Genomic DNA, 13,795 nt, shown 5'->3' on the forward strand with positions numbered 1-13,795 from the left:
CCTCTCTCTGAATCAGGAAAGGTGCGCAGGCCGCGTGTGGGCCGCGGGCCATACGTTGAGTATCACTGTTTGAAATGTGAACATTGTTCTGCTGCAGTCAATGGACTAAACCAGAGAAGAAGAAAACAGACTTTACCATGAAGATCCTCAGTGTGGATCAGTATAATATCAGCCTGATGTCTGCAGTTTAGTGTCAGCACAACTTTCACATCATATTCATCTCAGCACAACTAAAACATGCTGACTGACCTCAGAGTTTCAAGTCCACATCCTGGACTCTCCAGGAAACCACACAGATGCTTCACTCCTGAATCCTGCAGCTTGTTGTTCCTGCTCAGCTCGAGCTGTCTCAGATGGGAGGGGTTGGACTTCAGTGCTGTTGCCAGATAATCACAGCTGATCTCTGACAAACCACAGACACTCAATCTGTATAAAGAATGAAAGATGTAAGTTTATTAGACAAAGTGTGAGCTTGAAATTATTCAGTTTTTCATCATCTGTTCAGAGCTGAAGAAGGTTCAGAATGTAGAAGTTTAGAAAATGGAAACTCCAAATAGCTGAAGCCAACAGGAAGCAGCTTCAAACAAACACAACAAGAGAAAAAACTCTGAATGTTTCACATTAAAGTCGTACATTTCTCATAAAAACAGGACAAAGACTTGAAAAAGTCGTGTTTTTCCTTCCAGGAACCACAAGGCTTCACTTTTAAAGGTGAAGTGTTAAAGAAATGGATATATTTGAAGTCCAACACCTTTTTCCAGTCACATTATTAAAGCAGACAAACTACAAGCTCATTTTCATTCCAACAAGTCATCTTCTGACCTGGACTAACAACACTGGTCTCTATGTGCAGCTGGCTGTGAGACCAGTGCTCAGGGAGCGTCTACAAAGTGCAATACTGAAAGAACATCACACACTAATTTGCTTCCAGCACTTTCACACAAACATCTACTGTCATTATTGTCACCAAACTCTGTAGATCCTTTATTGCAAATTAAAATGGATCAAATGGTCAGACGAAAGAGGGTTATGAGGAAATATGATGAAATGTTTTTTATTAGCAGCAAGTTATTGCATCATTTTCCTCAGAAACCAAACAAAATGATTGACAAACATGTTTTTACAAACTCAGTGTTGGACTTGGATCAGCAGGATAAGCTGATGTTTAAAGGCATTTGAGTCTCGCTGTATGAGAGTCCAGTTATTACTCAATATTTATGGATGATGTTCTTTCAGTGTTGCACTTTGTAGACGCTCCCTGAGCATCACAGCCAGCTGCACATGGACCAGCTGACATTACCCAGCATTAGAGGCGGGTGTAAAAAAATGGATTTTGCTATTTAAATGGTTTTAATTTGAATAAAGCGATGTTGATTCATTCAATCCTGAATCGATTTTTAATATAAATGTATTTTGCCAGAATCTCAGGTTAAAGCTCCCAAAAGTATTTCAACAACAACCAAACAGATAAAACAGTAAATGAGAGCAGCTAAACACACAAAGATGGAAACACAGAGCGTGGATCGTTCACTCGATGGCACGTACACAGACACGCCGTCGGGGCTGAAAGTGGACAGCTCACAGATCCTGAAGCTGCAGGTTTCATCTGTCTCCAACCAAAACTGACTGAACCAGCAGCAAAAGAAGATCCAAACTACGCTTTACGTTTGATGAACATCGTCATGAATTCTCTCTGACTTTGACGTTTACTTCCTGCACAGCTCTCTCTCTCTCAGTGTACTTCAAGAACAGTTTACCTTCAAAAATCTGTTTTCTGCATTATTCACTGCTTATTACGCACCAGTCCCCCCCCCACCCTCCCCCCCACCCCCCACCCTCCCCCCACACACACACACACGAAACGTATTAAGGATTTGTACATTAACATAAAACTGTTGTTGGAACCATACTGAATTTTGCCAGAGACACACACACACATATGAAGAGAGAGAGTATGCATAGCATGCAAACGGCCACCAAACAGCCATCATAATTCATCACACAATGAGAACAGGACAAATCAACAATAGACAATGACTAAAATTAAAATCTGTAACATAATGTATTGTTTGCAGTTTAGTCTGTTACTGTTACTATTTTTATATTTTCTTCTCGGAGCAACTGAAATCCACATAATTTCCTTAGGGATTAATAAAGTATTCTGATTCTGATTGTTTCAGGATGACCTGCCATTATCCAATGACACATTTTCTTACCTGTATCTTTTGCTCATTTTTCCTCCTCTTCTTTTCTATTTTTTCTAAACTGAGCACCTGATGGCTTTGAACTTTTCTTGTCCATCTTCCGCTGCTTTTAATTTTGCACTCCAGTATCAACAACCATCCCCCATCCCGAGGATCACCACAACATAACCTAACAGATGTACACCTTAGTTCACAGATTTGCTTTGTCTAGGGTTTATTTCTGGGATTTTGCACAACCCAGGATTCAAATCATGAATACATAATGGGCTTGGATTTGAAACATTATAAATGAAATGTGCTCTATTTGGAAGCAGCCCCCCCCCCCCCCCCCCCTCGACGGGTTGTGTGAGACTTTAAATCACCAAACTGTAAATTATATATTTTAAATTGTTATTGATCCCTTTACCCCGAGTCATAAAGTGTATATTTATTTTCTTACTCTTCTTATATATATTGTTTGTTTACTTTCACTGCTGTAACTGGAGCCTCGTTGTCTCCTCTCTCTATACTGGACTGTAGCGGAGATGACAATAAAGTTTACTTTGACTTCAGCAGCGAGCAGGCGCACCGAGGGCTCTCGCGCTCACTTTTCGCTAAAGACTTTCGAAAAAAAATCGGTGCAAATTATAAGTCTGTATTACAATGTCTGGTGTTTTCGTGTTTGTTGGCTTGTTTTTATTTTGTTCTATTTTGCGAGTTGGTTATTAGATGCTGCTCCAGCCAGCCAGAGAATCCCCCGCCGCCCCGCCCTCTGCTCCCTGTGCCGCAAGCAGCAGGCGCACCTTGCAAACGGAGGGCGCCCTCACTCCCAGCAAATGGGTGATAGAAAACCGATCAGTGCCTATGCCATTCACAATATGCGCTGGCTGACGTCGGGGCAGCATGAGTACGAGCAATTTTTTATTTTATTTTGCCGATGCCCATGATGCCGCCCCGGCCAACCGCCCGTATCAAAAACCTCAACTGTCACTGCTGTCGGCCTCCGAAAACAAAGCCTCATTTCTGCTGTTCAATACTGAAGAAATTTAAACCTTTTAAAATGATGACAGATTACAAACTCTCAGCTGTGTCTGTAATCAAACCTCTGTAACTTTGCTTCACTTCAGCAGCATCAGGTCATGTTCACATGTTGATTCGTGGTTTGCTTCAGTTTTTGATCGACTGCAGAATATTTTGAAGGTTATCTGCTATAAAAAGCCAGAACAGGAAAATCTGCTTCATGTGTTTCTGTTTGATTCTCAGTGACTTTGACACAAAGGCCTCTGCTGTGATGATCACACCTCTGATCAAGTCTCACAGTGTCAGCTTTGTTTTTATACATATGGATATGTGCTGATAAATGATCAGAATTATAATATTTCCCACTGTCTGCTGTGTGCCGTGACCTTTGACCTGCTAAAGACAGTCAGCTGTGGATTAATCATTGTTGTGTCTGATACTTAGAACTGTGAGGAAGAACACTACACAGTTAATCAGGGTCCCCTCTCTCTGAATCAGGAAAGGTGCGCAGGCCGCGTGTGGGCCGCGGGCCATACGTTGAGTCTCACTGTTTGAAATGTGAACATTGTTCTGCTGCAGTCAATGGACTAAACCAGAGAAGAAGAAAACAGACTTTACCATGAAGATCCTCAGTGTGGATCAGTATAATATCAGCCTGATGTCTGCAGTTTAGTGTCAGCACAACTTTCACATCATATTCATCTCAGCACAACTAAAACATGCTGACTGACCCCAGAGTTTCAAGTTCACATCCTGGACTCTCCAGGAAACCACACAGATGCTTCACTCCTGAATCCTGCAGGTTGTTGTTGTAGCTCAGCTCCAGCTCTCTCAGATGGGAGGGGTTGGACTTCAGCGCTGCTGCCAGATAATCACAGCTGATCTCTGACAAACCACAGCGCCTCAATCTGTATAAAGAATGAAAGATGTAAGTTTATTAGACAAGGTGTGAGCTTGAAATCATTCAGTGTTTCATCATCTGTTCAGAGCTGAAGAAGGTTCAGAATGTAGAAGTTTAGAAAATGGAAACTCCAAACAGCTGAAGCCAACAGGAAGCAGCTTCAAACAAACACAACAAGAGAAAAAACTCTGAATGTTTCACATTAAATTCATACATTTATCATAAAAACAGGACAAAGACTTGAAAAAGTCATGTTTTTCCTACCAGGAACCACAAGGCTTCACTTTTAAAGGTGAAGTGTGAAAGAAATGGACATATTTGAAGTCCAACACCTTTTTCCAGTCACATTATTAAAGCAGACAAACTACAAGCTCATTTTCATTCCAACAAGTCATCTTCTGACCTGGACTAACAACACTGGTCTCTATGTGCAGCTGGCTGTGGACCAGTGCTCAGGGAGCGTCTACAAAGTGCAACACTGAAAGAACATCACACACTAATTTGCTTCCATCATCCAACCTGAAGAGGAAACAGAGACGCCTCCTCTTCAAAGTAAAAGCTGCTCCTTTTGGACACAGTATCAAAGAAAGTCTACAGTATAACATAGAAAAGACAGAACAAAGTTTTGGTTGTTTTTCAATTGTGCAGAAATGAAACTACACTAAGCTCAATTATGTGACAGACATTTCATCCCATGTCAGTTTGGCCTCATCCTGGGCCGGATTATCCAGCACACACTCTGACCACAGGCCCAGGGGCCACGCACAGCTGGGCTCCATCCAAGAGACAGGAAACAAACCAACACAATAATAAAAAGCACCATGTGATCTTCTTACATCTTCAAGACAAACATAGTAAAAACATGAGCATATTTGTTTCCTGATAAAATGATGTGACAGGTAGAACAGAGTAAAGTGGTGGTGTTACAGCCTTTCTCCCCTCTGCTGCCGAGGCTGTTAGTCTCTCCCAAACTCAGCTACAGGACTTCCAAATGAATGAAAGCAGCAGAAGTGGATTTACAAATGAAAGAGGAAGAGGAGAAGAAGAGGAGAGGGAGGCCACCCTGACCATCACTCCAGCTGAAAACATCACACTTCCATTAAAGTTGGTGAGAAAATGTTGAGCAGGATGAGCTGCTGGCTAATCTGGAGGCTGTAGCAGCAGCTCACAGTCACAGTGGATTTCCACTCATGAAAAAGCTCTGGCTGCTTCGTTTCTCATCTCATATTAGAGACTTTAATGCTCCACTGAAGCTGTACTGTGATGCTTCCATATTCCAGTGAGGCCTCCATAATGATTTCAGCTGTTCTGTACACAGTGTTGGGAAGGTTAGTTTTAAAATGTATTCCATTACAGATTACAAGTTCATGCCCCAAAATGTATTCTGTAACGTATTCCGTTACGTTACACAATGAGAGTAACGTATTCTGAATACTTTGGATTACTTAATATATTATCATGCTGTTTACAACTACATGAATGTACTATTGCTGTGATTTATTACTGTTACATAAGGTCCGCGACTACGAACCGTAGTAAAGGGACCTCTGGCTAATACGGTGGGTTCTGTGTCGGGCTCGTAGCCGAAAACTAGCTTTACTTTGTTGTCTGGCTCAACTTTGCTAGCGAGAGACAGAGAGAGGCGTTGAAAGGCTGCTCCAACGGAACTTATTGTTTTCGGAGGAAAACATGAACACGGTGCACAGTCGAGTCTTAATAGCTTACTTACAACTGGGCTCGTCAGGCACTCTTCTTGGCTGCAGTGGTTATTATTATATTTACATGCTTCCAGCTCCCATTTTTGCTCGATGACAGCTCGTACTTTTCCTTTTTCTCCCTCCCTCACTCACAGACATATAACGTGTATGGCAGTCCATTCTCCCTGCAGCACGGACTACACTGCCTATGATGCTACATTTTTTAGAGCTATAGCTGAAACATTCTGCCTATTAGCTTAGCACAATAACAACAAAAAGGCCTCTCTCACCCAGGAAACACGCAGAGAGAGAGCGTCACCCTGTAACCATGACAACCGTAACGCTGCCACCTGGAACAACAGAACGTAGCTGTCAAACAAAACCCAAACAGTCCTGACCCGCCACAATATGAAACAGGGAAGTACCGCCGTGTAATTCATTTATTTCAACAAAGTAACTGTATTCTAAATACCACCTTTTTAAACTGTAACTGTAACGGAATACAGTTACTCATATTTTGTATTTTAAATACGTAACGGCGGTACATGTATTCCGTTACTCCCCAACACTGTCTGTACACACACTGTTTGCCCTGTATGGCTCAGTCTCTGCAGCCTGTTTTTATCTGCTATCATCAGATCTTCATCATCCTCATTCACATCCCTCACACACTCTACAGCCTCATCAGCACTGACTTCATCTTCACTGACTGATGGAGCACAACATGAACCTGTGGAGGCTGAAACACTGTCCTGTCAAACATCTCCCTGTCACCACTCCACTTCTGTCAGCCTTTAAATGAACCCTGCTCAAGTCTGTCACTTCTGTTTTGAGCCAAAAGAAGTTAAAGATTATGCCACTCCATTCTTGTCTGGAAAATATTAAAAGTGTATTTGGTGATACACAAAAAAGGGTAAAGTTTAAGTCTCGTTTGCGTCCACACATGTCCAAACCCTGGTGTGTGGGCCTACTTAGTATTGAGAAAAGCCCACCAAAAGTACGCCCACCAGACCAAAGCAATGTTTTTGACTTGATCAGCATTAACCCCGCCCCCTGACTTTGATGGGTGAAGCTGACAAATAAAATGTATTTATGAACACCGATGCAGGGTCAGGAGTAGCAACGTGAATTAAATAAATACACCATTAAATAATTAATTAAATGTGTCAGTAAATAATTAAAATAGAAAACAAACCAATAATTGATTAAATATGTAATTAACTAATTAGAATTGTACATAAATAAATAATGAATTATTTTAAATGAAATTAACTGATAATTCATTATCAATATATTTTTTAATTAATTATGTACATTTTTAATTAATTACTGAAATAAATAATTCATTAGTGATGTATGTATTTAATGAAACCATAAATTATTGCTAGTTTACTCAAAATAACTTTAAGAGATCAATATTAAAGGTTAAATTATGATAATGAATACATGCAACTATAACTGATGACATAAGAATTTGGATTTTTTAAGCTAAAGCAAAGGTGCTGACTCACTTGGCATGTTACTCTCAAATCCTCCCTAATAACAATAACATAATTACACTTTAGCCACAAGAGGGCAGCAGCATTTATACAAGTTACGTGTAAATAAAGGTACAGTGATTATATTATAGTGATTTTGACAAATACAAAACAGAAGTTGATGGCAGTGTGTTTTTCCATAACATACCAACCAAATTAAATAATAAAAACTTTATAACTTACAGAGCTTTTTTAGAGGCTTTGACCACTGGCAGCAGCCTCAGAAGAGCCTCCTCTGAAGCAAAGTATTTCTGCAGGTCAAACACATCCAGATCTTTTTCTGATGACAGTAAGATGAAGACCAGAGCTGACCACTGAGCAGGAGACAGTTTATGTGTGGAGAGAAGTCCTGAACTCAGGGACTGTTGGATCTCCTCCACTAGAGAACGATCATTCAGTTCATTCAGACAGTGAAACAGATTGATGCTTTTCTCTGCAGACAGATTCTCACTGAGCTTCTCCTTGATGTACTGAACTGCTTCTTGATTGGTCTTTGAGCTACTTCCGGTCTGTGTCAACAGACCTCGTAGGAGAGTCTGATTGGTCTGCATTGAAAGACCCAGGAGGAAGCGGAGGAACAAGTCCAGGTGTCCATTGGGGCTCTGTAAGGCCTTGTTCACAGCACTCTGGTGGAGAGATTGGAGTTTTGGTTTATCAAATAATTTAGACCACATGGACGTTGTTTGTTGCTCTTCCAGCAGATTGAGTCCAGAGTTGATGAAGGTCAGGTGGACATGAAGAGCAGCCAGAAACTCCTGAACACTGAGATGAACAAAGCAGAACACCTTGTTCTGGTACAGTTGTTTCTCCTCTTTAAAGATCTGTGTGAACACTCCTGAGTACACTGAGGCTGCTCTGATATCAATGCCACACTCTGTGAGGTCTGATTCATAGAAGATCAGGTTTCCTTTCTGCAGCTGATCAAAAGCCAGTTTTCCCAGTGACTTAATCATCTTCCTGCTCTCTGGACTCCAGTGTGGATCTATCTCAGCTCCTCCATCATATTTGACACTCTTGACTTTGGCCTGAACCACCAGGAAGTGGATGTACATCTCAGTCAGGGTCTTGGGCAGCTCTCCTCCCTCTCTGGTTTCCAGCACATCCTCCAGAACTGTAGCAGTGATCCAGCAGAAGACTGGGATGTGACACATGATGTGGAGGCTTCGAGCTTTCTTGATGTGGGAGATGATCCTGCTGGCCTGCTCCTCATCTCTGAATCTCTTCCTGAAGTACTCCCCCTTCTGTGGGTCAGTGAACCCTCTGACCTCTGTCACTATGTCGACACAGTGAGGAGGGATCTGATTGGCTGCTGCAGGTCGTGTGGTTATCCAAAGGCGAGCAGAAGGGAGCAGGTTCCCTCTGATGAGGTTTGTCAGCAGCTCATCCAATGAGGTGGACTTTTTTGTTTCAGTCAGGATTTTAGTTTTGTTGAAGTCCAAATTAAGTCGACACTCATCCAGACCATCAAGTATGAACACAACCTGGAAGTCTTCAAGCCTGCAGATTCCTGATTCGTTAGTTTGATTAAAGAAGTGATGAACAAGTTCCACCAAGCTGAACTTTTCCTCTTTCAGCACATTCAGCTCTCTGAAAGTGAATGGAAATATGAACTGGATGTCCTGGTTGGCTTTGTCTTCAGCCCAGTCCAGGCTGTATTTCTGTGTCAAGACTGTTTTCCCAATGCCAGCCACTCCCTTTGTCAGCACTGTTCTGATTGGTTCATCTCTTCCAGGTGAGGCTTTAAAGATGTCTTCTTGTCTGATTGTTGTTTCTGGTCTGTCTGGTTTCCTGGATGCTGTTTCAATCTGTCTGACCTCATGTTCATCATTGACCTCTGCAGTCCCTCCCTCTGTGATGTAGAGCTCTGTGTAGATCTGATTCAGGAGGGTTGGGTTTCCTGCTTTAGCGATGCCCTCAAACACACACTGGAACTTCTTCTTCAGTTGGGCTTTAAGTTCTCGTTTACAGAGTGGAGCAAATATTTCTGAAGGTAAGAAATTCAGAAAAAAATATTATACAATAAATATCATAGCCTTTCAGTACCCTGAAAGGATGAATGTCTATTGGTCCATTTCTTGAGCTATTAGGAAAGATCAATATTCAGTCTTTAGAGAAATTCTCTTACTGCTCTGCAGATGGTCAGCCATCTCATGCTGCTTAAGTCTCCTCAAGAAGTGGAGTGTGATCTTCAGAAATGCTTCTCTGCAGCTCTTTCTTTCATCTTCATCCTCACCTTCAAACATCTCCTCATCCTCCATCTGGTTCTTTAAAGTTTCTGGGTGATCTGGACTCAGAAGCTTCTGGATCTTCTTCAGCTCATTCTTCACAAACATGATGATGTTCTCCTCCAGCCGCTGGAAAAGAAGACTATATGAATTACCCAGTGGTAAATGGACTGGTTCTTATATAGCTGTCTTTGATACTCTGTGCACACAAAGCCTTTTATACAATATGCCTCATTCAACCAAGCACATTGTTCTATGCTTAAATACTTTCTTTCACACTCTGATGGATGCATCAGAGGGCAGCTTGGGTTTAGTACGTTACCCAGTACATTTGCCAGCCAGGGTTTGATTCACAAACCTTCTGACTAGTAGCTGACCTGCTCACCTCCTGAGCTCCAGTCACCCCAATCTGACTGAAATCATGGAGCCCAAACTCTGATTTATGTTGGACACACTGACAATCCTCTGGTCCACAAAGTGCAGCATAGAGGTGACTGAAAAGAACAAATGTAAACGTAGTACTACAAACCATAACCGCAGAGTCCAGGTGTGTTTGATGTTGCTGTGCAGAATGACCAGTGGAAACCTCTGCTCTCTCCTGGGCCACTCTGTGGAGGAGTAATGAATAATTAGCTCATGTTATGTCTGTCCACACGCAGACACAAGCTAAAGGTCCATGAAGTGATGTTTGGATGGGTTCAGTCAATCAGATGACTGTCATGGTGAAGCTTTGCTAGTCCTGGTGATCCCACTGAGAATTAACAACTCAGTTTCCAGATGTCTGTAGTTTTCTGCTCAGTTTCTTTAGTCCCAACAGCTCTTACCATCTCTTGCATAAAGCTTTCTCTCCATGCTCAGATGCCCTGGAAAAGCTCGCTGAAAAGCCTTCAGTTAATCCCAAATGCTGCAGCAAGAGTCCTGACAGGGACTAGAAAGAGAGAGCAGATTTCTCCTGTTTTGGCTTCCCTTCATTGGCTTCCTGTTAAATCCAGAATTCAAAATCCTGCTCCTCACATACAAGGTCTTAAATAATCAGGCCCCATCTTATCTTAATGACCTTGTAGTACCATATCACCCCATTAGAGCACTTCGCTCTCACATTGCAGGCCTACTTGTTGTTCCTAGAGTATTTAAAACTAGAATGGGAGGCAGAGCCTTCAGTTTTCAGGCCCCTCTTCTGTGGAACCAGCTTCCAGTTTGGATTCGGGAGACAGACACTATCTCTACTTTTAAGATTAGGCTTCAAACTTCTTACTTAACGATTAAGTCCCTGTATTCCACTGTTATATGGAAATCAGCCATTATAACTTGTGTCAAATCTACTTGTACCTCACAGTTTTCTAAGTACACAGAGAGCAGTAAACCTCAGAGCAGCAGCACATCAGACTGCGTGCAAAAAATCTAGAAGAGAAAATATTTTAACCCATTTCTAAACGATTCTTGTGACCATGCTGCACCACAACACCTGATCTCTGGTTTCCTGACCTCTTCAATCCCACTTTAATACTTGACTAAACTCATTTTCCTGTTTAGGTGTTGAGGCAAAGCCACCCATCTACAATGCAGGCAACAGCAAATGGAGCTATTTTTTTATCCCCTTTGGGGTTTTTCTACTTTTGTGCTACAAAATTTTAAAGCTGATTAAATTCATTAGAATAAAAGTTCAGATAATTTTTTAATATTAATGTTGGAGGTAGAAATTCAGGAAACTTTGCACAAAAACTGGCAGAAAGTTCATTCAGAGATGGAGTTTTTACTTTAATACTGTGAGTACATTTCAGAGCCTGTACTCTTTTACCTTTACTTGAGTAAAGAAGTTGAATCAGTATTTCAGCTATAAGAGGGTATTTTAACACAAACATCAGTCCTTCTACTTAAGTATGTTTGACACTTTGTTTACACCTAAATTAACTTTACTGTTAACGAGTTTTCATGTTTCTGTAATCCACCAGTGTGCTCATGCTTTTTTAAGTGAAAAGAGATTTTTAATGATCAAATATAATTATTTTTGTTATTTGTGGATTTTAAATGTCCTTGACAGAGACAGATGATAATCATTATCCTGCACTGTGGTCTCAGGTTTGGTCGAGCTAGCACAAAGAATGGCTGGCTATGTTGAACTTCCTCCTGGGATCTACACTAAGAAGTGAGTCCAACATTAGCAGGGTCTCTTTCCTTTATCTGGATTCACTTTAGCATTCACAGTCACGTGAAGCTTGTTATTAACTCGATAAGTCAACCCAGGGTTTCAGCTGAGCGTTCACATGAAACACATGGTGTTGGCAGCATCTGATCAATCATATTCATGGAGACGTGTATCAGCAACAGAGCAGCTGAGTTTGCAGAAGGAAGTCAAACTAAACCATAGGAACAATATGAGGAGATTACACACATAATAAAGTACTAGCAGTAACACAGCTGCTGCAGACAAATCAGTCGTGTGATCGTGTGTGAGAGGAGAAGGACTGTAAATGAGTTTGCTGTTAAAAGCTCTGTATGAATGTGGGAGCATTTGAAGGGCTTTAAAAAGGCCAATATAAAATAAAAGGCAGCAAAATTGCTGACTGTGAAAGTCACCAGACTTATCAGACCTCTGTGATTAAGACCTGTAAGAACACCTATTTGTACTTGTTGGCATTATATCAAATACACACGTATATTAAGCCTTTGTTTGAACTCTGGTTGAATTTGTTACTTTCAGACTGTGAAACATCACAGAGGCTGCAGCTGCAGATCTTTTTTCTGCCACCTGGAAATTTACTTTAAATGTTAGATGGAAAATGTATTGCTCAGTTTAACCAGAGTAAGAACAATAATCCATAAACCTTCACAAAGACAAACATCTGCCCAGAACATTGAGCTGCTGAAGTGTCACTGAAGGGAAAAACTATTTGTCCTCCTCCATCCAGCAACACCTGAAACACCTGAGTGGAAGCTCCTCCCTACACTGTGTTTGAAGCAAAGCACAAAGGAGACACCTGCTGGAGCAGCTGGAGTCCTACAGACACTCAGCCTCTTCACTACACAAACACCTCCTACAACATCCACTCTTTCCACTCTGACTGCTGTGTTTGTGGAAACACTCCAACACACACCGCTTCACATACCAACATAGAAATGTGTGTGAAAAAGAGCTGAGCTGATATTAAACATGAGGATTTATTCAAAAACACAGAGTCAAGAACAACATCTAGACACACATTACCTCTCAGCAGCAGAAGAACAGCCTTTAAAGTTTATATCAAAACCCTTCGACTTGTTGCTCTTTAAGGAAACACAGCTGGGTTCAGGTCCAGGAGATTCTGGCCTCTTATTGATCCTAAAAGCAAAACAATAAATGTAACAGCTTCATGAGATAGGAAGGAAAAACTGGAAATATTAAATTAAAGACACGATGAACAATCTCATAAAAATAATGTACTTACTCTTTGTCACATAACAGTCTTTTGTTAAAGTTTACAAAAATACCCTTCGACTTGTTGCTCTTTAAGGAAACACAGCTGGGTTCAGGTCCAGGTTCTGGATTAGTTTCAGGGTTATGTACAGCTGAGCCTGGTACGCCCCACAGCTCTGGGCTTTAAAACAACACACACAGAGGTATGAGTGTGAATAATGATGGAGCAGTGATGTGAGTGCTGAGCTGTGACATGGAGAAGAGTCATGGACAGTTAGAGATGGTCATCTCACCTCTGAGCTTTGGTCTGGCTCTCATGTTCCCCACACAGAGTGCTTTTAGAGGGAGGGACTCCCTCCTCTCTGTCCTCACACTGATCCATGCTGCTCAATTCACATCAGCTCACACACACTTTCTACCTTCACCTGCAGAGGAAACACAAATCATTCATGTGCACATCAACTGCAATCCTCCTTTCCATCATGTGTGCAGTCCAAATATCAGCTGAATGCAGTCAGACAGCAGTGTGAGGCAGAGGAAGCTGCCATCAGCTGCTCTACTTCTACTATCAGTCCACTAGATGGAGCCATGAAACACACATGATGCATTCACTGACACACACTGATTCACTGTGACTGGTAGTTTAAGTACATTAAGCCTCCACTCATCTACATTGTACTTACAACCCGTTGCCCCCCATCTTCCACCCCCATCAAACTCCTGGGGCCAGGAATGACTGGAACTTAATTGGAAACGGGCGTAATCAAACATAAATGTGTTATTCTTATCCAACCTGTCTTCCTGGACACAGTGAGCTGACCAATCATGGAGCCTATG

At 41.6% G+C, this 13,795-nt stretch overlaps 1 protein-coding gene across 2 annotated transcripts; it reads right to left on the reverse strand.

The window, feature by feature from the left end:
* Nucleotides 1-230: 230 nt before the first annotated feature.
* LOC148105864 (NLR family CARD domain-containing protein 3-like) lies at nucleotides 231-13,343 on the reverse strand. 2 transcript variants are annotated; one of them, XM_087838962.1, is made up of 8 exons: nucleotides 13,252-13,340; nucleotides 13,041-13,139; nucleotides 12,770-12,826; nucleotides 10,094-10,172; nucleotides 9,465-9,693; nucleotides 7,523-9,323; nucleotides 3,935-4,111; nucleotides 231-426 (listed from the first exon to the last, which is right to left on the reverse strand). In XM_087838962.1, the coding sequence occupies exons 1-8, from the start codon at nucleotides 13,338-13,340 to the stop codon at nucleotides 231-233; spliced, it is 2,727 nt and encodes a 908-aa protein (XP_087695088.1). The 2 variants fall into 2 exon arrangements, with proteins under 2 accessions (XP_087695088.1, XP_087695089.1); XM_087838963.1 differs by lacking the exons at nucleotides 231-426; nucleotides 3,935-4,111 and having other exon boundaries at nucleotides 7,519-9,323; nucleotides 12,770-12,883; nucleotides 12,990-13,139; nucleotides 13,252-13,343.
* Nucleotides 13,344-13,795: the final 452 nt, after the last annotated feature.

Source organism: Neolamprologus brichardi, chromosome 3, assembly GCF_056152115.1.
Source record: "Neolamprologus brichardi isolate AB-2024 chromosome 3, ASM5615211v1, whole genome shotgun sequence".
Taxonomy (NCBI): domain Eukaryota; kingdom Metazoa; phylum Chordata; class Actinopteri; order Cichliformes; family Cichlidae; genus Neolamprologus; species Neolamprologus brichardi.